At 41.1% G+C, this 24,255-nt stretch overlaps 2 protein-coding genes across 3 annotated transcripts in view; both read right to left on the bottom strand.

The window, feature by feature from the left end:
• relt (RELT TNF receptor) overlaps window positions 1-3,597 on the bottom strand; it is a 45,414-nt gene extending 41,817 nt beyond the window's left edge. Inside the window, exons 1-2 of one of the 2 annotated variants that reach the window (XM_072695070.1) lie at window positions 3,491-3,597; window positions 1,921-2,142 (exon numbers count right to left, since the gene is read on the bottom strand). The gene's annotated coding sequence lies outside the window, so the exon portion shown is untranslated. The remainder of the gene's footprint in view (window positions 1-1,920; window positions 2,143-3,490) is intronic. The other variant, XM_072695069.1, reaches the window with a different exon arrangement.
• Window positions 3,598-11,520: 7,923 nt separating this feature from the next.
• LOC140574684 (rho guanine nucleotide exchange factor 17-like) overlaps window positions 11,521-24,255 on the bottom strand; it is a 115,161-nt gene continuing 102,426 nt past the window's right edge. The window contains exons 13-20 of the mRNA XM_072694578.1: window positions 23,980-24,227; window positions 23,100-23,340; window positions 21,195-21,281; window positions 21,029-21,096; window positions 19,501-19,649; window positions 19,073-19,247; window positions 18,067-18,339; window positions 11,521-17,514 (exon numbers count right to left, since the gene is read on the bottom strand). Of these exons, the coding sequence (XP_072550679.1) occupies window positions 17,300-17,514; window positions 18,067-18,339; window positions 19,073-19,247; window positions 19,501-19,649; window positions 21,029-21,096; window positions 21,195-21,281; window positions 23,100-23,340; window positions 23,980-24,227 (1,456 nt within the window). The 3' untranslated portion in view covers window positions 11,521-17,299. The remainder of the gene's footprint in view (window positions 17,515-18,066; window positions 18,340-19,072; window positions 19,248-19,500; window positions 19,650-21,028; window positions 21,097-21,194; window positions 21,282-23,099; window positions 23,341-23,979; window positions 24,228-24,255) is intronic.

Raw genomic sequence — 24,255 nt, 5'->3', positions numbered from 1 at the left:
CGTTTAGACCTTTTATAGGCCAGTCTGGCTTTATTTTTACCAGTGAGACGTGAAACACATCCAATATGTTTTGAATAGCTGAGAAATGCGTATTAAAAGGAACAAACACGGACCTGCAGTGGCGGAAAGGAAGAGACTGAACATGGGCCTAAACATGTTCATTTATACAAGCTGTTTTTTATATTATTTATTATTATGTATTATTATTATTATTATTATGTATTAATTATTCTCATTTCCCCCGGTGTATTCAATTTAGGCATGTCTCGAGGCAATCCAGTGATTCAGGATTAGGGGTGGGGCATTTTAAATGGACCAGGTAACGGCTTTTAAAGCCCGATCCACTTCCGATCCTTGGTTTTGATGTATCAAAGCACCCTCTGGCACCCTCTGCTGCAGCGAGGCAACTCCCAGAACAGGAAAACTACACTAGACATAGCTTTATTTCAACTGATCAGTGTGGTGATGTCACCAGTTAGCAGCCAAAACAAGCCTGAAGTTCCTCCTGCTCAAACTTTCCATTCCATCTTAAATAATGCAGTTCAGTTCAGTCCTGCTGTTGAAATGTACACAATAACTGCTATAAAAATAAAGCTATTTTTTGTTGTGTTCAGCGAAATAAGGTCACAAATGAGCACTATTTAGGGTAGGGTCAAAAAAGGAGTAGCAGGCAGGACGGAAAAACCAGGTAAGACGTCCGCTTACTTTGTAAACCTTGGGCCTTGTTGTTAATGTGATGTAGCAGCAACAACAGATCAGATCAGATTGGATCGGATCGATCTCGAAAGACAGTCAGCATTAGGGTACTCAGATCAGATCAGGGACGAAAAAACTTGATCGGGACTCCCGCTATTAAACAATGCCTCCAGTACTGGGAAGATGAAGCAAACCAGCTAGCTAGCTAATGTGATGGGGAAGAGGGAGGACCACCCCATCCACAGAGAGAGAGAGAGAGAGTAACTGACTTTACACTCACTCACACTCTCTCTCCCTCTCTGTCTCTGTGGACAGGCTATTCCATCTGAGCCAAACCTACAGAAGAGCTCCTGTGGCACAAGTCATAGGAATGTTTAATGATAGTAGAGGAATAGGAGAGGAATGCTGCATAGCCACAGAACAGTCAGAGCTAACCCCTGCTGACCCTTGTCTAAAATCCAAAGCACTTACATACAGTGGACAGACACGCAGAACTAGACCTTGGAACAACGATAGAAAGCAGCCTTTTCTGATGACTCCGATGACATTTTTCCACTGGGGGGACTGAATTTGTTTGCATTCTGCCACTCCAATTCATCCCAAAAGTACCGGATAGAGCTTCTTCACTTCAGAGAACACAGCTCTGCTGCTCCACAACTCAATTCTTCTTTACCCCTTTCATTAATGGGATCCTCCTGGGATCAATAAAGCATTTCTGATTCTCTAGCTGATGTTTGGACATGCCTTGAAGCAGCTGAACTCAAGTAAGAAGGGGTGTCCGAATACTTTTACATTTTATGCATCTGTATGGTGCATTTTCAAGACGCATTAGAAATACACGAGACACTTATAGACTCAGAGTCCGTTTGCAGTGTAAACAGATGTTGCCCACACTGGGAGCATGCCAGTGGGTGTGTGAAGGCCTGCCTAGTGGGCTGGATCGCCGCAACCTTGTGTGTGAAGAAGTGTATTTAAACGTAAGCTCTGGGCTCGTTTTTACTCATTTCCTGAGCTCAGTGGCGGAGGCACAGTGGACAATGCGAGGTCTGTACATGCTTTGTTGAAATGAAGCTTTAATGACATGGGATTGCTCTAGATGACGTTTTTCACAGCATAAGCAAACATGTTTGTGTACTTTCTCTATCTATCTCTCTCTCGCTCTCTCTCTCTCTCTCCAGCCTGCGGCAGACACTGTGTATACTACTAAAAGGTCTGAGGGCTTACGGGTTTTACGCAGTTGGTAAGTGTCTGAATCTCTGCAGCCCGTCAGACGTCTTTTGGAAGCGCTTCCTCTGATTATAACCGGCTTCGGCAGTCTAACGAGGGTCTTCAGAGAAAGCCAGCGGGTGTAAATGCCAACCTGGCCCTGTGCCACCCCCGGAGCTCAGATCCTGCGACAGCTGCGCACCTGGACGGCTCTGCAGATGGATGTGACGTGTTTGGGGGCTTAAACAGCAAAGAAACAGCATTTAAGTCTCCACAGATAATGCTAATAAAGTCATTACTGCAGAAGACGGTAATGATAGTGCCTGCAGAGAGATAGCACAGCGGCAGGCTGGCTCACAGCCCGGGAATAATGAAGGACGTATTGTTGAATTTATGGGATTTGGGGGAGTAATGAGGAGTTGTAAGCACAACTTTGGGCATCCCTGTTCCAATGACAACCCAAATCTAGCGTTTTTCTGCACCTGCTAGACACAATGTCTGTAAATTGGCTGAATTTCGGCACTGGAAAAACACACAACCTATATCACATTTACTTTGAGGCTTTGTATATTTCATATTTATTTCATTTTCTATTTATTTAATATTTTTAATTCAGTAATAAGCATTAAACAGGGATAAACATTCAAATGTGCAGAAGTGTGTAGAGAGTATGACAACATAAGAAGGTCAACTGACCCTGGGTGCTCACACTTTTGCATGCTATACATATAAAGGAGTCTTAATAGGGTTACTGACCAATTAGTAATTGATATCTCTTTAATATCTTTTATAGTTCTATAACTGACCAATAAATGTATTTAATACATTTATAGACATATTATAACTACATGCCTATTTGACTTCTGTCCAATCACTATAAAAACTCATTTTATATTTATATATATATATATATATATATATATATATATATATATATATATACATATAAATAATGTATACACACTCATAAATACATATATAAATATATACAATACTGTATAACAGTATAAAAGACTATTTAAACATCTGTATAATAATTCAGTTGCCCTGTAACAACTATACAAATAATAATAAAAATAATAATAATAAAACAATAACTATAACTAAAAAACACATTAAATGCCCTAGTCCTAATAGAAAGACCTGTGGCAAGTTTTAGAAGACTAAACCCAGGCCTCTAAATCATTATAACCCATAATAAAGATAAAAGTAAACCTGCATGTGGATAACTGGGAACCTTATGCAGTCTCAGGCTGAACTGGGGGCCATCAGAGAGCCTAAACCAGCCTTTATCACACCAAACAGGAAGCACAATAAGGATCATCATCTACTATCAATAATCATCTATTTATAGTGGCTATATAAGACAGGTGCTTTTGTTTCAGACACAAAAGCACCCTGGATTTGTATTTAGTCCAGGCAGAATGACAGCACTATAGTACAGAGGAGTGAGTTCTGATGAGTGCAGGACTGCGGTGAAGCAGGCAGCAGCTCAGCTCAGCTCAGCTCTGCCACGATGCTCTCTTGTGAACAGCGAGGATGAGTTCATATGAAGACAATGACAAGAGAGAATAAGTTAGAAACTTACCTGGTTAGTGTGCTTTATTGTCAGCTATCGGTGAGCTATGGTCATCTCTGTGCAGAAGGCAGCGAGGCTGAAGAAGGGAAAGCAGAGAGAAAGCCGGCCGGAGAGCAGAGTCTCTTTGTCATCCAAAATTTTTTGAACAGAGGAAACTCGATGGTGAGATCAGCGGGGCTACGTCACGGGGGAAGCTTGCCCGCGATTGGCTGATGGAGGCGAGCCAATCGTAGCGCAGGGAGGGCGGGGTTTGTCGGAACTTGGGCGGTAAAAAAAAAAATGGTTACAAATAAATATTTGGATATTATTATTATTATTATTATTATTATTATTATTTATATGTATATATATATAGATATAGTGCTTCTCTTCAGAAAAGAGATATTTAGATTTAAGTATGTAGGTAGGTACCACACAACCATTATACAGAGATTATAGAGATATAAATAGGGTATAATATATAAATAACAAAAGCAATAATAATAATAATAATAACAATTATTAATAATAATAATAATATATATATATATATATATTTGTTGTTGTTGTTGTTTTTTTGAGCAGCTGACACTGACCCACCATGCAGACCTTGGAGACCCTCCTAAGGCACCTAATGTGATGTTTCACTCGCAGAGACATCAGTGATCAATTACCATAAATAAGTGTAATAATTATAAACTGAAAGGGGACTGTTATACTCTCCCAAGAAGACAGAAGATGGAGGGCTATAGTGTGGGATACTGGCACAAGGCCCAAAAGCTGAGAAGGTCAGCACACCAGTGCCAAATCTCATGGTAACCTCTAAATAAGCACTCCTTAAATCCCATCTGTAACTGTATCATTATTATTGTATTATAAATCTCACATGACGCTGTTTGTGATTGCAGTCAACACACATACTGAAACAGTTAGCTGAGATTGCAGATGGTGCTGCTTACCCTTTTGCTGTGACCTCTTTCTGCCCCCAGCTTTGCCCGCACAGGTGCTGTGTCCAGCCTGCCGGAGGCATAGGACGTTCACAGCAGGTGTCCCGTGGCTTGAACGGGTGTGTGTGTGACGGTGGTGTTTAATCTGAAGGCTCATCTGAAAGCAAGCTGCTTCATTAGTGAATATGCTGTATATAGGCCAGTGTTTCATAGACCTGCTCCTAGATTACCACAACACATGTTTGTTCAGGATTTCCTATATATACACAGTTGAATCCAGAAGTTTACATACACTATATAAAAAGACACATATGCATTTTTTTCTCAATGTCTGACATGAAATCAGAATAAACTTTCCCCCGTTTTAGGTCAATTAGGATTACCAAAATTATTTCTAATTTCTAACTAATGAATATACATTTTTAATAAGATTGAGGTCAGGGCTTTGTGATGGCCACTCTAAGACTTTGTTCTCCTTAAGCCACTTTGTAACCAGTTTGGCAGTTTGGCATGCTTTGGGACACTGTCCATTTGGAAGACCCATTTGCACCCAAGCTTTAACTTCCTGGCTGATGTCTTGGGATGTTGCAGTATTTTCACATAATGTACTGTGAAGTGCAGCAAAACAACCCCACAACATGATGCTGCCACCCCCGTGTTTCACAGTTGGGATGGTGTTCTCAGGCTTGCAAGCTTCCCCCTTTTTCCTCCAAACGTAACGTTTCGTCAGACCACAGGACATGTCTCTAAAAATGAAGGTCTTTGTCCCTGTGTGCATCTGCAAACATTAATCTGGCCTTTTTAAGTTTCTTTTGAAATAGGTGGCTACTTCCTGGCAGAGTGGCCTTTCAGCCCATGTTCATACAGCACTCATCTCACTGTGGATAATGACACACTCTTACCAGCTTCAGCCAGCATCTTCACAAGGTCTTTTGCTTTTGTTCTTGGGTTGATTTGGACACATTTCGGACCAAAGCATGTTCATCTCTGGGACACAGAAACTGAGTCTCCTTCCTGAGCGGTATGATGGCTGGACATTGCCATCTTGTTTGTACTTGTGTATAATTGTTTGTATAGATAAAGGCATTCCAGGCATCTGGAAACTGAACCCAAGGATGAGCCAGACTTGTGCAAGTCCACAATTCTCTTCCTGATATCTTGGCTGAAACTTTCCCATGACGTTAGACAAAGAAGCAGTGTGTTTCAGGCGTGCCTTCAAATACATCCACAGAACTTCTAATGAACTCAGATGCTGCCAATAAACCTATCAGATGCTTCCAAAGACATGACATCTTCAAATGGGCTGTCCCAAATTGTTTAAAGACATAGTAATCTTAACAAATGCCTTAAAAATTCCCTCTCTTATCATTTTTAGCATTTAACAAATATAAATAATTTGGTCATTCTAACAGAACTAGTTAATAAGGATATATATATATATACATATATATATATATATATATATATATATATATATATATGAAAGTCATCCTGAACAAACTGATACAAACTGACCTTTGTCTTTCTTTGCATGTGGCCATACTAAATGCGATGACCTTTGTCACCCCCACGACATCATCTGATCTTTGATCTAAGAGTGGAACACTGGGTCACAACGACGCTGATCAGGCCTACATCTGAGTTCACCTTAACCTCAGCAGCACGTGAGGATTTGTCTTGACAGCATGGTAACCTCTCTCCCCAGATTAGTGGGTGTCAGTGTGTTTCGCATGCACAAAGCTGAGTAAGCCTAAAGAGCCACATGAACACAGTACTTAGGTTTGTGATCTCATTAGTGAACCATATACACTGCTGGTTTTGTGATGATAATGTGAGCATTGGGCCAGATTCATAAAACACTACCAGTTTTACTGGTTTACTGTGTGGTTAGGACCGTTGAGAGCGTTGTGGTGACACTTTTGCCATTACAGCCATGTTTTTACACCTGGTTTGATTGTGTCTTGGCTAAAGAGCACCAAATATTACACATCAGTGTGTATTGTGTTTTTTGATTGGTCAGGATTATGAAATACAGAAACTTACTTTAGGTTCATTTTCACCAGAATATCACAGAACAAGGTCCAGATCTGTCCCTCATGTAGAGAATATTTGTGATAAAAATGTATTATTTACCCCTTGTGTTGTATAAAAATAGTGACCATACTGTTTACATGTTCAACAATTTGAAAAAATTAAATGGGACCAATCAGATCGCCCACCTTCGGGCTATCTTGTGCTGTTGAATTCCATCATTTGGTGCAGGCCATTGTAAAAATTCTATTTAATTCAATTCAATTCAGATTTATTGATGTAGCACTCTTCACAACAAATGTTGTCCCAAAGCAGCTTCACAGAGACCCGGGTCCAAGCCTCCTTTGGGAAAGCCAAAGGCAACAGTGGCAAGGAAAAACTCCCTCACAACTAAGAGGAAGAAACTCTAAGAGGAACCAAAACTCAAAAGGGGAACCTATTGTGATGGAGGCTTGTTTGGGGCGAACGCTCCCGGGGAAAGAGAGGCTACTGGGTGGTTAGGTACTTGCTCTGTCCTCCAGAAGGAAATACAAAAGAGACAGCAGGTGTGCTGCAATGGGGATCATTTATTGGGCTTGGGAGCACCCACCCTCCATTCATCATAATCCAGTAGGCAGAACGTACAGGCTACAACCAAGAGCTAACCACCATGCACATGTCGGCATCTCTACTCTCCCTCGTCTATGAGTATTAACATTGTAGTGCGCATGCACCTGGTCTAAGGCACTTAAAGTGACCGTCACACTATGCTCCTCTAGATGACCCTAAAAAAACAGAAGAACAAGAAGAGAAAGAGTGAGATAATGAAAAGCTATGGAGAATGTGAGAGCAGGCCCTGAGTTATGAGACCAGGACAGAACAGTAGGAACAGGGCATCTCAATACATGGAAAAGAGATAGGAAGTAAACAAAAAGGAAGGAAAAAACAAGGGGGTCAGGAAGACTCTGGCAAATATGCATTCCCATCAGCAGCAAACTGAACTGGGGTTCACTGTTTTTGACGATGTACAGACCTCTTCTTTTGGCAGCTACTTCTTTTTCTCTTCAGTGATTCGTAACACCACACCGACGCACAAAAAAGTGCCACCTGAAGTCGGCGGTAATTGTCCTGGTATAAAGGCAAAGCTTTGCAGCTGTTTTTGAAAGGAACTTTGCTTTCTGGAGAAGGATTTCAGAGCAATACAACTATGATTAATCTATATTTAACATGCATTTTGAATCTGAACAGTGTTCAAATGTACTGTGACCGAATTCTGTTTACACTTGTCAATAAAATGCATTCCCAGTGTGACCAAATAAGATCCGATTTTACTTTCCCGCATGAAAAGCCCACCAACATGTACATTACTTCCAGCCTCGAAAAAAATTTGTTAGGCACTGATTCTGCCTGTATATCTGGATGCTTTTACTTTCACTTTCTTCATCTTTCCACCACATTTTGACAGAATATTAGTTCTAGTGCTTCTATTAGGAGTGTGTCATTACAGGTTTGTCTTCTTTTACCAGGTACTGCAACACATTAAAATGATTGGCTGTGATAACTAACCATAATTTACTCATGTAGCAAATAGAGACCATGTGGAAAACCACTGGAGAACTCCTTTAACCCTTTAAAAGGCCAGTATCTGCTGACGTGTCCAGGCTTCCAGTCCTCTCTCCTAAAACTTAGGAATAGCCCAGTCACTTTGCCTTGTTCATCACTTAATTACATGTAACTGAATCCTCACGGTCTAATATGGCTAGGAAATAATGGGTTAAAGGAAGATGAGTGAATTAGCATCCTTAAGGAGGCGGGGACGTAACCCAGAGGCTGCAGAATGTTGCGGGGTCACAATCACATGCTTTTCAGTCACTTCAACATTCATGCACTCTGAATGGCAAGCACAAGGGCAGTCCACATCACTGCACAGGGAGTCAGTTGTGGCACAGAACAATAGAGGCCTTGTTATGCGTCATATATGTGGCATTCATCAGCTCAGTGGAGTTGTGGGGGGTTGAGGGAGGGATTAAGTTCTCTGTAGGTTCAGTTTTGTCAGTTCAGAGCCAGATAGATGCGTTGCTCTCATATCTGCCACATACTGTTTTTGTAGACTTACTTGTGTTTTTAGGGTCATTGTCTTGGTGCATGGCCAACTTCCGGTTAAGCTTCAGTTCACAGACAGCTTCTCTGATATGTTCTTGAAAAATGTAGTGGTATAATCCAGAATTCATAGGGCAATCAGCAATAGCAAGCTGGCCTGGATCGAGGCAGAAAATACTGCCACCCTCACGCTTAACAGTAGGTACGACGATCTCATGTTACAGGTCTACCTTCATCTTAATCCAATGCTGGTGAACCTTGTACCCCTCTTGCTTAGGCTCTTATATATAGTAGGTGTATGTTTGTGTACACATATATAATGTAATCAGCAGATTCAACATTTCCAGTAACAGGTGATGAATTCGGCAATGATTTAGAGCAATTTTGGCCCATTGCTGCTTAAACTCAGTGATGTTGGTGGGCGTCCTTGAATTAACTGCTCTTTTTAGATCCTTCCACAACTTTCTATTGGGTTGTGGTCTGAACATTGACTTCCAAAATTCATAATTTGTCCTGCTTTAACCATTTCTTTGTAGACTTAGGGTCATTGTCTTGCTGCATAACCCACTTGTGGTTAAGCCTCAGTTAATGAACAGATGCTCTGATGTTCTCCTGTAGAATTTGCTGGTACAATCCAGTCATAGGTCCATTAATTATGGCAATTCAGCCCCCACCCATAATGCTCCCACACACCCCCCTCCCCCAGGCTTGTCTGTATTGTCTTAAACAAAACTTTTACATGGGCTGCAGTGTTCTTTTTGGAGAGTAATGGCTTCCTCCTTGTTAACCTGCCATTGCACATAGTTCTTCTACAGTGCTTGCCTGGTGGTGGACTCATCAACATTGTCATTACTCAATGCAAGAGAGACCTGTTGATGTTTGATGTTGACCTATGGTTCTTTGAGACTGCTTGTCATATTATTCACCCTTCCATAGAGTGCTTTTTTCTGGATGTCCAGTCCTTGGTAGAGTAGCGGTGATGCTGAACATGTACATTAAAAAGCTAAAAGACATTTTTCATAACAGAGTTGGGGACAGAGGTGGGTAAATTTGCCTAAATTGCCTTTAGAGGAAGAATTGTTCTTTTCTGTTTGGTTCCTTTTGGGTGTAGAATAAAGCAACAAAGCTTCAGAGCAAGAGGTCTGCACTAAAGTAAAGCAGTCCAGGAGCTGAACCAGCACAACAGAATCAACCAAAACCCAAAGAAAGTAATTCAGCACATGTAGCTGAATAAACGGAAGCTGTTAGTACTCCACTGATTCATGTCTTTTTGTGCAGGGCTTCCGCGTAATGCAAGACAAACAGGGAAATCCCTTTTCACATCAGAGTGAATCAGCATGGTGTGTTATGGTCAAGCGGCATTCCTAGAGCTTTAGTCAGTAACTGTTTGGTAGTTCTATTCATCTAGTCAAGGAAGCCCTTATTTATAATACAGCATTGATAGATCTACACTCTTACAAATAAAGGTGCTTCAGATGGTTCTTTGAGTGATACCATAGAAGATCCTCTTTTGGTTACATGAAGAACCTTGTTTGTAAAAGAGATGATTGAGGTGAGTGTGAAGCAGTGTTGCCAACTCCTCAGTAATGAAAGAAGCTAAAGCGGTCCTAAAAGTTTCTAGAAGTCGCTAAATGAAGTAATGTCCTAATTTGCATAATTGTTTATTTGCGTGTATTTGAAGCTGTAGGATAAAGAAATAACGTTGTAACGTTTTAGGAATATAAAACACCCTGAAAATGTTCGAACTGCAAATGAACTCTTAATAAATGAACTGTTTATGAACCTTTTAAATAGGCCGTCACTTCTCAAAATAACTTCATGACTTGTGAAGACCCACATTACATAAATCCCTTTTACATAAATTATAGAAATTACGTTTGTCCTGTGTTGTTAAATGTCACAACATGTCAAATTTTATCAAAAGACTGTTATTTGGGGTGGAACTGCTACTCTACACTCAACCCTGCTCTTTTATCCAGGCTTCGGACCAGCAAAGTGAGCTTAAAAGAAACACTTTGGCAGAGTTACTTCATTCTGAAGACTGCATGTATATTTACATCCTGCTCTGTAAACAGGGGACGGGGTCAGCGGCGGTTTTGGCCATGCGCAGTGTGGACTACTGGTGTGGGGCTGCTCTGACTGTCAGACTGAGCACTGGGAGTGTTGTGGGACGGGTCTCACGGCAGCACCCGCTGCTGAGGACAGTAACTGAAGAACATGTGTGTTCACCTCAGAGTCTCTAAAAGTCTCCAATAACACCAGAAAAAGTCGCTAGTCGCTGGAGGAGTCTGAAAAGACACCAAGTTGGCAACACTGGTGTAAAGATCCTTTTAAAGGTTGACCTAAGGATCATTGGTTTGAGTCCTGGGCGTGCCATCAGCAGCCGGAGCTCGAGAGAGCACAATTGGCCTTGTTTCTCCGGGTGGGTAGATGGCTCTCTCTCCCACACATTACCACTTTGAAATGTTTCATTGGAGACGTGTCAGGTCCTTGTCTTCGAAGTGTCAAGAGCATTGCTAGCATGCAACAAACAAATTCATGCTGAATGGACCAATAGAAACGCTCCGAAATGACTCAGAATAAAAATCTTCCATTGCCTTCCATTGAAAGTTAAGAAGTCTTTAGCTTCTCCTCTCAAGTTGGCATTTTGGAGATAGATTTGGAGGTTTGGGAGTGACTGTGATGGTATACAGTATTAAACAGCATTTACCAGCGTGTTATAAGAGCTAACTGGTCAAAATGGTTACAAACATACTGACATCGAAGCAGATTTGTCAGACAGGCTTAGAGCAGGTAAACACCGAAACACGCAGGGACTTGAAAACCCAGGATACGTCCGTAAACAAAGCTATAAACCATTTGATAGGAACGTCTGAATGACTGCCAGTGCCAGCGAAGCGTATGAGGCCACTGGCGCACTGTAAGTATCTGTAAGTGTGTGTGTGTGTGTGTGTTTATTCATATGTAAATGAGATTAATATAAGACTCTGCAACAAGTCTGGCAACAGTGATTTTTTTTTTAATTGCAAAGAAACCCACAGAACCATAAACAGGGAAAGTTGTGAAGAAACCATTAGGACTGTAACATGACCTGCAGAGGCAATACTCTAAAATACTACAGTTATAATTTAAATGTGGCAGCACAGAGGACATGCCAGAGGAAAAAAAAACAGACAAAAACAAGTACTTAAACAAGTATATAAAAATATGCCATCAGATTCATATCAACAATTGTGGACAGTGGAGCACTATGTACAGAAAAAGGCAATATATTCCAATATTTACAATAAACATTGATGACTTCTTTCACAAAAATGGCTGAAAGGCTACTTACAAACACACTCGAGTCAGAGCGGGAGCAGAACTGGTGTGGTTTACGTCAAAAACAGAAAAAAAAAAAGAAAAAGACCAGTTAAGCTGTTGTATGAAAATAATATTCTTCTAAAGATGATCGCTGTCTGAACGGACAAGGCAAAGGTTGGAGGCTACTTCCATATCACGGCTCCTACTGTGCCCCCCCTCACTGGAAATACAGTACAGTAAACCCACTAGACCCTCACACTCTTGGCACTAACACGCTGAACACTAGGAACTCTGACACTCTGTCAGTACCCTCACTGGTTTATAGACGACCTTCTGTTGGGTTTATGAGGAGTCGAGCTATGTCGCTATGCTGGTTTATAAGGGGGGGGTGGGGGGGTGGGGGGTGGGTGGGTTTAGTACCCGTACATTCTAAATGCCACCTCAGAGAGACTGGGAGTGAAATGCGTGACCAGCTGAAGCGTGTGATTGGTGTTCTGGTAGTCGTGTTCAGGTCAGATCTGCTCATCAGAGTCCATGCAGAAGAGGGAAACCCTACAAAATACTGAGAAATTTGGAAATTCATCCTCAAATTCTGCTTTTCAGTTGAATCGTGACGCAGACATCCTCAGTTGTAAACGTGAAAAAGGTTGGACCTGTATTACACCCTTAAAAACAAAAGAAAAAGGTGCTACAAAAAGGTGCTATGAGTGATGCCATAGAAGAACCACCTTTGGTTCTTTAAAGAACAATGGTTGTACTGGAGATGTAAGTGAAGAACCTTAAACGGATAAAAAACCTTTACATCAAGAGGTTCTTCAAGCCTTTAAAAGGTCTTTACACTTTCTTATCTCTTTCATATGGTTCTTCAGGGAACCAAAAGTGGTTCTTCTATAGAATCTGTTAAACAAAAAACGCATTGGTAAAGAACCTTTATATCAAGAGAAGGTTTCCAAGCCTTTGAAAGGTTCTTCACACCCTCCCCCAAACTACCTTTTGCAGCACCTTTATTTTCAAGAGGGTGTTTTACAAAGCAATGCACAAGACTTGCTCTTAGACATCTGGACCCCACTGCACTCATTCAGTAATATCTATATGTGCATGCACACACACATTCTGCATTCTCTCTCTCTCTCTCTCTCTCTCTCTCTCTCACACACACACTATTGTTCAAATTCAAATTAATGTTTGATGTATGCCATTAACAACTGATGTTACTTTAATCAATAATAGGATAAACAGTGTAAACTGAAACACAGTGTGCTGGACATCAGAAGGTGTTCTATTAAAAAGCTTGCTTTATTTAATATTCCAACTATATTAGGAACACCAAACCATTAACTAATTAATAATGTACTATAATTATCAATGTATGGTTATTTCTAAACCTTGATACTTTGATTTCAAATATGAAGCATTCTAGAGATGTTATTACATAATGTTATTAGAAATGTATGCTGTTTATTATGTTGTTTATTATTATTCATTCTGGATATTAATGTTATAAAAAAAAATCATACTTGATTGCGTAAAAAACAAACAAACAAAAAACTTCAGTCTGGATTTGAATCTATTAGAAATAAATTTTGGTTTTTATTTTTTTAGAACCAGATGTTAATATTATTAGAAATTCATTCTGGATATTACATTTTTAGCACTTCATTTTAGATGTTAAAGTTATAATACATTCATTCTGGACATTAATTTTATTGAAACTTAATAGATCTTAATCTTATTAGAAATTCAATCCAGATAATAGTTAATGTCATAAGAAAATCATTCTGGGGTTTTAGTTCTGAATATTACAGTCTTAATAAATTCAATCTGGGTTTTATTTTTATTAGAACATTTGACTGAATTGTAATCCCATTAAAAATGAATTCTGGATATTATTGGTATAATAAAATCATTCTGGAGTTTAATTTTATTTTAATTTACACACTTATTTTAAATTCCGGAAATTAATGTTATTAAAAAATGTATTCTGAGTATTAATGTTGTTAAAACTTCATCCTGAATATTAACGTTATTAGAGATACTTTCTGGATATTAATGTTACTGAAACTTGCTTTTGGATTGCAATGTCATTAAAATCATTCTATTAGAACTTCTTTGTGGATATTAATATTAACAGAAATTCATTCAGACATTTATTTTAGATTTTCATTATGACATCATAAGTGCAGAGTGTAGTGACATATTAATAGAAACATTTTATACATTTCAACATGTGACCGATTTGAACAGTAGTTAGTGCGCACGCGCGTGCGCACACACACACACACACACACACACACACACACACACACACACACACACACACACACACACACATTCACATGCACTGAAGCATGATCAAACATATGGATAACAAGCACAGATAACAAAGAATACCATGCTTTACACACTCACACACACACATACCTCACACACACACAGGCCCAGCATTTCCTAAACAAACACAGAACTTCACACTGAACACAGCGGGGCATCGTTCTCTGAGCGCTCTTACACCCCACCCCAGTGAAAGCTGGTCATAAACGTTGGTGATCAGATCTCTCTCATTTTTAATCCGTTATAAGATTATTCCACCTATTTCTAGAAACTTAAACTTGTTTAAGTGGCTTCAGCTGGTGGACAGATCATGACTGTAATAATGCAGTAATAACACTTCAGAGAGGCTACATTATTAACCATTAATAACCAGTGTGACCTCACTTCTGAACGTGCCAACTTGTATAAAGAGATGTGATCAGATATAAAGTACTAACACTGTCTGTACAGACACTCAGTTTAGCTTGTTGATGAAATAACACTGAGATCACTTTCTAGAAGCACTACACGGTAAAAACATCATAGTAGATGTGTACATCAAGTACATCATATGTGAAATCCTATTAAGTGTAGTCTAAGCATCCAATATTTCTGATTTTCACATTGTAATAACATTACTACATTTTTTACTTGTTTAACGCGTTAAGTAATTTTATTTCCTGAATGTGTCTTATTCGACTTCCACTTCATTCCACTCTTATTCCAGACTATTTTGCTTGTTTAAAGCGTTCTTGATCAAAGCAAAATAATCTATTAGTTCTTATATATTAAATTAAGGCAAAATGGCAATAGAATAAGATTACATAATGATTACATCATTTAAAACAAGTAAAAATAAGCTAGAAGTAAGATTGTTGATCTTATATAGAATATTATTATACAATAAAGTCAGAAGGATATTAGCTATTTAGACTACATTTAAGAGGATTTAACTTGCTATATATTTATATATCATATTAATCTTTACAAACAGGTGGAATAATCTTATATATTATTTTTACAGTAACGCTGAAGAATATTAAACACCCTACCGTTCAACATAAAGCCTGTGCACCTTCACAGCTTCCATATAACCAACAGGGCACTGGGAAGATGTAAATATACAGAAATTAAGAAATTACTTGATGATCAAAGAGATAATTACAACATATTATTTATTATTTAACATTGTTAATAATATTAACAGAATGAAATGTATATCTGTAAAACCACACTGTTTAAGGTTGTATTGGATACAAAAATAAAAATATGTAATTTCTAAGGAATTCAAACTTTTGAACGGCAGTGTGTAGAATATCCCCCTGACCTTCTATATTGTGGTTGTCACGCAAAAACCTTGTATCGCCGAAATAGCACCTTTACAGGACATATAGTGAGAAATAGAGATACATTTGGAATGAAGGGTTCTGAATGACTTGCATTGGTTATTTTTTTGGCCCATTAAGATCAGCTGTTTGGTTACTTTGAAATGAAATGATGGTTTAAAGCCCATTTTCACGACTAAGCACTCATGATCTCAGTAAGGAGAGGACATTCAGGTCAGGTGACAAGAGCCCAGACACTTCTTAGGTCAACTCTACACCAAATATATATCCACTGCTGGTGTGACCATCAGGTTTTAAAATTAATACTCAAAACACAAAAACACACCATATGAATATGAGATAGTATGTGGAAAGCCTGTGGTTGGTTCTTCTAAGTGGGACTGCGTAATAAACAAGAGCTTTTTTTAAAGAAGAAAGAAAAAAAGAAAGAAAACTTCCGTTTTTATATAAATTAAGTGCTGTAAAAGGTTTTAACTAAAATCAAAAACATAAATACTGTACATAGTTTTTTTTTTCCAACACAACAGCTGATGCTCCGAACGTTCTGGCTGTTCTTGTTATGCCACCTACTGGACTCCATTCTTTCATTTAAAAAAAAAAAGAAAAAGAACTATAAGCCGAACAGAGTAAAGCGATTACGTGGGTGAAGAAACGTACGTGATTTCGGCGATTGCGCTATGTTAGGGCACTAACTACATACTTTCACAGATGGGGTAAGTGTGTGTGGTTTTGTGTGCGCTGTGTGTGTGTACATCTTTATATTTCTATATATTTCTATGGTATGGTCTTAAGTATGTACCCTATCCTTATATTGCACATTAGGTTACTTATAGGTTAACTCTCGCATCACTCTCTGCGTTTTAGCGCAGTGCTAAAGAAAAAATGTCTTCATTCACGAACGCGATCACAGTGTGAAAGAGCAGTAGTTGACCACACTGAAGAAACGAGTGCCCACTGTTCTCGAAAAGAAGCCGCGAGGGATGAATATTGATGGGATAACTCCTCTTTTCCCTCTGGATGTCCGTCCACCCACCCTTGAACCAGCTTTAGCATCCCAATGTCCGTCTATGATGTCCTCAGCAGCCAGCTGCGAACTAGCTAGCTTTTTTTTTTGTGGTCTCTACATCAACCACAGGGTTTCTTTTTTTTTGCCTTCTTTTCGTTTACCATCTTTCTTTCCATCACTTTCAATCCATCTTCGTACAATACTGACTTTTCCTTTACTTTCTAATGACAAAACAAGCTGACTAGCAAATTCGGCTGAACTAACAAGCTAATTTACCACAGAAATGCAATTTCCACTTTGCTGATTTCTCAAATGCTGCCTTCTCCCGTTCCTTTTTCCTCTATTCTGTTCCCTATCCTTCTATCCCGGTCATTCTTTCTTTCTCATCTGTCGCTCTGCATGCTAATTCCTCACTATTTCCCGCAGCATTTTCCTCTGTAAGGGTTTCTCACTACACTTAAAGGAGCCCACAAGAAAACACACCACAAGCAGAGCAGAGATTCACTTCTTACACAATTGGACAAAGTGACAAAGTTCAACTCAATGACCGATAACACAACAAACGCAAAAAAAAACCCCAAACAAACGCTAAAACAACCCCCTTTTTCGTTAGTTGGTTTTGTCTTGAGTTTGTGTAGCGCTCATGCACGTAGCTAGCAAGGTTCGGGGCTTGAGCAGCGGACGTTTGGAGAACAGCCGAGGGGTGAAGGGGGAGGGGTAAAAAGAGTGTGTATGCGTGTGTATGTGCGGCCAGCGGCTGACGTGGAGGGGGCGGAGCCTCTCACACTTAAGAGTCCGGCAGTGGGCAGAGCCCGTTTCACACACGCCACAGCAGCAGGTGGTTGGTGCTGTCGTCCCGGCCCACCGTCTCGCTGCTGCTGGTCAGCCTGAAGTCCTCGTAGCCGTCTCCTCCGCTGATGACCAGCAGGCTGGACTTTGCCTGAAGGAGGGTGGACGCCCGGCGGTGGGAGGAGTCTCGCCGCTGAAGGCCCACACTGCTGCTGACCTCCAGGCTGGACTGAGTTGTGTTCGCTGGAACAGAGAAGGAAGATGAACAAGAAGATCAACAGTGGGAGGAGGACCATCAAGCTTTTCTAAGCTAATGTATAATTGGATCTGGTCAGACCACCCCCGCCTGAATGTACCATCGCTGATCTGACGCTACAATGCTTCATTCGGACGTTCTAGAGACTTCTAGAGACAAAGTCCATGGCCTTTGTTCGGGCTGCTGATGGTGGATGGTACCTGCAGACTCCAAAGCACTGTACTACTGTCTATCACTGTGCTGAGGTTCGTCTGCATCTTCAAGAACTGACTGTTCACTTGCTGCCTAATATATCCAGCCCTTGACAGGTGGCATTGGAACCAGGTGATGAATGTTATTCACTTCATCTGCCAGTGGTTCTAATGTTATGGCTGATCTGTGATATATAAGTCATTTAATAAATCCAAACTTTTGAATGGTACTCAAGCAAACAACCCAACAACAAAGGCACTCCCATACAATAAAGGCTACAATAAGCTACCTCCAATACGATAAAGGCATTCTAGCTATGGCCAGCAGGGGGTGCAGTGTGTACCCACCTGGTTCTGTCTGTGAGGGGAAGGTGACATCGAATCCCTCCGGGAGCTCTATGGAGGTCAGGAAGCGGACGTGTCCGGTGTGTCCGTGAGCAGAGCCCATGGGCAGGAGAGGCGTCCTCAGCGACCCTGTCCCCACGCTTGAGGACACAGGTGGGATGGACAAGGTCAGGACCACTCCTGCGCTCGTCCCAATCCACAACACGTCCCGACAGGCCAGCAGAGCCGTGATACGCAAACATGCAGCTTTGTGCTGACGGATGATGGCGTCAGAGCCTGGGAGAGAGAGAGAGAGAGCGAGAGAGAGAGAGCATGATACAGTCTGGGTCTCTGATTACTAAACAAAGGCATAATGCTGGTGCGTTGTTTACATCAACTGAAAATCACTGTTATTAAAAATCACTACCTTGTGCTTCCACTTACTGACCACTTTATTAGAACCACCTTGTACTTGCACTCCCTGGCCACTTTATTGGAAACCACTACTTTGTTTCTTTACACTTTATTAGAAACTTCTAACCACTCACTGGCCATTTTATTAGAAACCCTTACCTTGTTCCTTCACTCACTGGCCACTTTATAAGAAACACCCACATTGTATTTCCACTCACTGGTCACTTTATTAGAAACTCTTACTGCGTTGATTCACTCACTGGCCACTTTATTAGAAACCACCCCTTTATTTTTTCCCACTCACTGGCCACTTTATTAGAAACCTCTTACTTGTACTTCCACCTACTGGCCACTTTATTGGAAACCACCACCTTATTTTCTCCACTCACTGGCCAATTTATTAGAAACCCCTACCTTTTTCCTTCACTCACTGGCCACTTTTTTTTTTTCAATAGAAACACTCACCTTGTACTTCCAATCACTGGCCACTTTATTGGAAACCTCTAACTTGTGCTTCCACTCACTGGTTTCTGACCAGGTGGCCAGGTGCAGGCAAAACAGTATAGAAGTCTTATTCAGATATGAGATGACCAGTGGTTGGCTGGCTGGTTCCTACCTGCCAACATCTTGTGTACAGCTGGAGCCACGTCCACTTCAGTGATGCTCTCGTAGGTGGTGGAGTGATAGAGGCGGACCTGAGCGCTGCCCTGAAGAGCCACCCACACACCCTGACCATAACTGACCATACAGGTCACGCAGCGACCACTGTCCTGACCAACCTGGAATGAGTGCTGGACACACACAAACACACACACACACCTTTGTAGCTTCACACCCTCAAACAATTGATAATTTCAATTCTAATATATATAAATATGGTAAAAAATAGAGAGAAAAATGATGCAGCAACTCAACAACAGAGCTATTTTACATCATCAAGAAAAACAGCTCTAAAAAGAGCAGACAAGCAAAGATCTCAAAGCCTTCCTAGCTCTCTATTATCCAGCAGGGGACACTGCTGAGCAGCACTGTCCCTTCACTCACCTCCTGTGCTAAAGTGCTGGTGTTGATGATGAGGACCCGGTTCTGGCAGCCACACCACAGCTTACCAGCCACTGGAACCATCTTAGTGACCGGTCCACTCGGGGAACCCAAGCACAACGTCTGAGAACTTTGAGGATCCCAGAAACTACCTGTGTTTGAGAGGAAAAGAGGTGAGAGGTGATTTATTTGTGTTTTCATTGTTTTCTATTTTTATTACTACTCATATTAATCATATATTATGATATAAAATAGGAGTTTGTGTGTTTGTATATTTGAATTCAGGAAATGTGGCAGTTTCTAAATAAAATTCTAAATAAAACATTATATTGGACGAAGATAATAAATAGAAATAAAAAGGAATATTAAAAATATTAAAGTGTAAAAGGGTTAAAAATACTACATCTTAAATGCTTCTAAAAGGCTAAATTTAGTCCATAGACACGTCTGTTTTACTGCAACCAACGGCCAGACTTCAGTGGCTCGAGATGTTTATTAAGAGTTCAAGGAAGACAGAAGCCTGAGTCTATATTTCCAGGGCAAAACAAATGACTGTAAACTGTACTTGGAGGAGTTGGATACATCTCTAGAACTGTAAAAGCAATGTAATGAGTAATCTTGTCAGCTTTCATGACAAGTTTTTAGTGCTTGCGAGTGGAAAAGTGTGGAAGTGTGCTTTGCATATGACCACAGTGGCACACTGCCCGAGAACAACAGCAGAAAACTCCTCCCTGTTTGAAACTGTGGAGGAACCCTTTTATTTTAAAGGATCATTTAAGAAAATATATTTTTGGTTCCTCATATTTGGAACCAAAAATGTAGCTGCCTAAAGATCTGCTAGGCACCTTAATTCAAACCTGATTTCTTACTAAGGAATCCCTAAAATTCTCACAGGTACTGAACGCAGAAAACGCTAAACAGAGTCTGCAGACATGCAGGGTCATCTAAAGTGCAAATTGCATGCCGTGCATTGCCCGAGTCTCAGTGTGGCCAATAGGAGTGCTGCCTGTTCCCTCAAACATGGAGTAAAGGCTAGTTTCCTCTGTTCCTGAACAAAAAGAGCTGTACAGCACCAGCCTGGTGACCCATCAAGAGCAGGTTTAGCATGGAAGCAGGTGTCGGCCCAAGCTGGTCTTCTAGGTTTGTAGTTAGCAGCGAGCCCCTGAAAAGAACTTGCAAGCTAACATGCGGTCTTCAGCTAGCCAGGACACATATGCAGACCCTCCCTCGATATGGAGAGCACCTCCTACTTCTGCAGCAGAAGCTGCAAACGGTGTTGACGGCAGCTTGTACAGATGTGAGTGGTAAGCACAGCATCTACTGCCTTCAGTGTTCTTCAGTAACTTAGATGCTCTTCAAGGAAGTACTCCCCCCCCCACACACACACACACAGTGTGCATAACTCAGAGGTGAACAGGCTGCTGGCCAATGATGCTTCGGACATCACTTCACTTTTAACAAGACTTCCATGGCAACAAATGAACCAGTGAGTTACCAGGTTTCGAGTGTGGAATGACGCGAGTGTGCTTACCTGCTTCTCTCTGATAAACGATCACTTCCCCATTGGCGAGAGACACAAACACTTTGTTGTCAAGATACCTTCAACAAAAGAGAGACAGACGGGAGAACATCACTGGCTGTTCGGTCACCAAAGGTCAGTAAACAGTAAACAGTGCAGATTAGACCGGCCAGCTTACAGTATGCAGAGGATGGAGGCCGCATGCTGCATTTTCATGCTGTTCTTCCTGTTCCTGATGTTGTCTGAAGACTGGTACACATGGATGCTGGAAACACACGCAAATGGATACTTATATCGAACACAATTTCCTCATTATCCACACAACATTTACAGAAACAACTAGCAGAAACTCTCTACTGCCCACTGTTTGTATATGGAAAAAGTACTGTAGGCCATGAAATACAGCACGTGGGTTCTATTGGCTGTAAGGTCATTAGACTTATACGGTACTATAATTAGTAGAGTCGACATGTACTAGGTTCAAAATATTTGAAAGAGCCCATATCGTTATTGATATAGAAATTATACATAGTTCATATATGGGACATAAACTGAAAAATTAACCTGTTTTTGTAATGTCAAAACAAACAAACTATATTTACATACATTCTGCAATTCAGCCTACAGCAGTTTAGCTCTGCCTATTCATAATGCCATAAGTTACATGGAGTGTTTCAGCCTGGACTGCTTTTGGAATGAAGCACCAAACAGGGCAGCCAATCAAAGCAGAGGATATTTCCATATATCAGTGAATATCCTTCCTAACAAACAGAAGAGGAGGCGAGTGTGTTGTGTAAAAATGATCTCGTTAGTGGATCTCAGAGATGAACTCCAAGATGTAAGCTGATAGGCCTACATAGGAGGACAAAGTCAGAGACTAGGTGAGTCACAGAGGACAGGCCCAGGCAAATGAGTAATGAGTGTGTTTAGGGGTGGAGAGGTGTTAAAGGCAGAGGTGAACTGAGGTGAAGGTTGTTTGATGTAAGAAAACATGAAAAATCTTTAATTTTCATGCTATGGCTTTCCCGAATCTGTGGTACTACAGTCTATACTTTTATGCGTATATTGTACATATTTGGTCATGTGAAAAAGTTTGGACACCCCATTAAAAAATCTTTGTATTTTTTAATATATTCAAACATATTTAAATAATATTAAGAGATGGAGGTAAAGTAGTACCCCCCCCCCCTTTTGGCTGAAATAACTTCAGTTAGACGTGTCCTATAATGATCTACCAGTCTCTGACATCAACTGGGAGTAAGTTTTTCCCACTCCTCCATGCAGAATTCTTTCAGCTGGGTGACGTTTCAGCTTTAGTTTTTAGATAGATGGTCTCACATTTTCCTCAAGCGCCCTCTGATACAATAAAGAATTCCTAGTGGATTTTTATTTATCCATTTATTTTTATCCTTCCCCAATTTAGATCGCCAATTGCCCAACCCGTACATATTCCCCCATGCAATGCTACCGACACTAGTGAGGGCGAGACCTACACATGCATGCCCCCTCCGACACGTGCCCTGCCAGCCACACCTCTTTTTTGAACTGTTGTTTCCAGTGCCGCATCCCTGGCTCTGACGCACCGGCTAGCATACTAGACGGCCAGATGGCCAGTGCCATACTAGTGTGATGTGGGGAGATAGCCAGTTCCAGTGCTGCACTAGTGTGATGTAGGGAGATGGCGCCATATACCCACCCTAAAGAGAATAAGTCCAATTGTGCTCTCTCAGGGGCCCGGCTGCCAATGGCTAGCAGCGTGAGCGGGATTTGAACCAGCGATCCTCTGATCACAGTGACAGCGTCTTAGTCCGCTGAACCACCCGGGGCCCCAGAAGCTGCATTTTGACTATAGCTGTGGCAAGAGCTACCTGTTGGACCAATACAAATGCTCCAAAATAACTTGGAATGAGTTGGAACACTTTGGCTGGAGGCGTCCAGGAGAAATGTGTCAACTACTTTCTTTAAAATGAGAGATTCTTGTTACTTTTTTTACTGTATTCATGTATGATCTGGAGCTTTTACATCATGTGACCAGATGCATTTGTCAGGTCTCAGATTTAGTAATTCAGTAATGGTCACTCACCATCCATCCTCGGTGCCAAGCCAGACAGAGCTCTGGTAGGCCTCAGGGTCTATACTCAGCAGGTCCTCCAGGCTGGCTCTGGTAAAGGACCCCCTGCTGGAGCGTCGCATTGCCCGCCCGTCCATTGGGCTCTCTGCACTCAGTCGTTGAGCCCCGAAAGTGCTGGACACAGGGAACTCCTGCTCCTCCTCTGAACTTGTGGTCTCCGTGGCCATGTCTTTACAGACTGCTGCCTCATCATCTATGGGGGGGGGGGGGTAGTAGTGTACATTAAACTGTACATTTACTGTACATTAAACACACTTCAGAATGTTTATTGGGGGGGGGGGTAGTAGTGACTATTGTAAAAAGTGTCTTTTTTACAATAACAGTGTGTGAAACTACCTCCACCTCCACCAATTCCTGCACTAGCGTGGACAGTCTGGGAGGAACCTAGAACCAAGCTTTGTTCTCCAAACTTGCTCACAAGATCTCAACTACTTTCTTCAAAATGTGATCTGGAGTTTTTACAGTACAAACACTTTAATGGCAAAGATAAACGTATGTAAATAATGTAATTAGGTAAAATCTGTGTACAGTCCTGTATGTGCATAAAATGTGTCTATATCATGTAGTAAACAGTTCTATCTAGTTTCATCTGTATAATCAATTATTGTATTTTCAATAAGAACTCTATACCGTACCAAAATCCTTTGAGATTTCCCAACACACTGAATCGTTTCCTAAAGAATTGAGGTCAGAGATTAACAGTCGTGTTGAAATCGACTTTCGTAACTATGTATTCTCAGTGAACACACAAGCTGGTTTCATTAGTGAAGGCGGTGACTGCATGTGGAGTATGAGGAATAGGAGTGTATTGAGTATGTTCAGTGTGACTCACTGCCATAGCTAGAGGAAATGGTGGAGTGCGATGCTTGGCTCTGCAGTGTGGACGAAGGGCTGGGGGAGTCTTCATCGTCCGTATCGTCGCTGTCGAAAGGCACCAGCTCTGGGACAGGGGCTGCAGGGGGTTCGCTGAGCTCCAGAGAAGAGCCTAAAATGGAGATGTGGAGCTGGGGCTGGGCGGAGGGCGGTGGGGGCGGCTCTGAGGGGGCAGCGGGGACAGAATGCCTGGACTCCACACGCTCTCTGGAGCAAGATATGAAAAGATGATAAA

The sequence above is a fragment of the Salminus brasiliensis genome, chromosome 13 (assembly GCF_030463535.1).
Source record: "Salminus brasiliensis chromosome 13, fSalBra1.hap2, whole genome shotgun sequence".
Lineage (NCBI taxonomy): Eukaryota > Metazoa > Chordata > Actinopteri > Characiformes > Bryconidae > Salminus > Salminus brasiliensis.
This window is presented reverse-complemented; position numbering and strand designations above follow the sequence as displayed.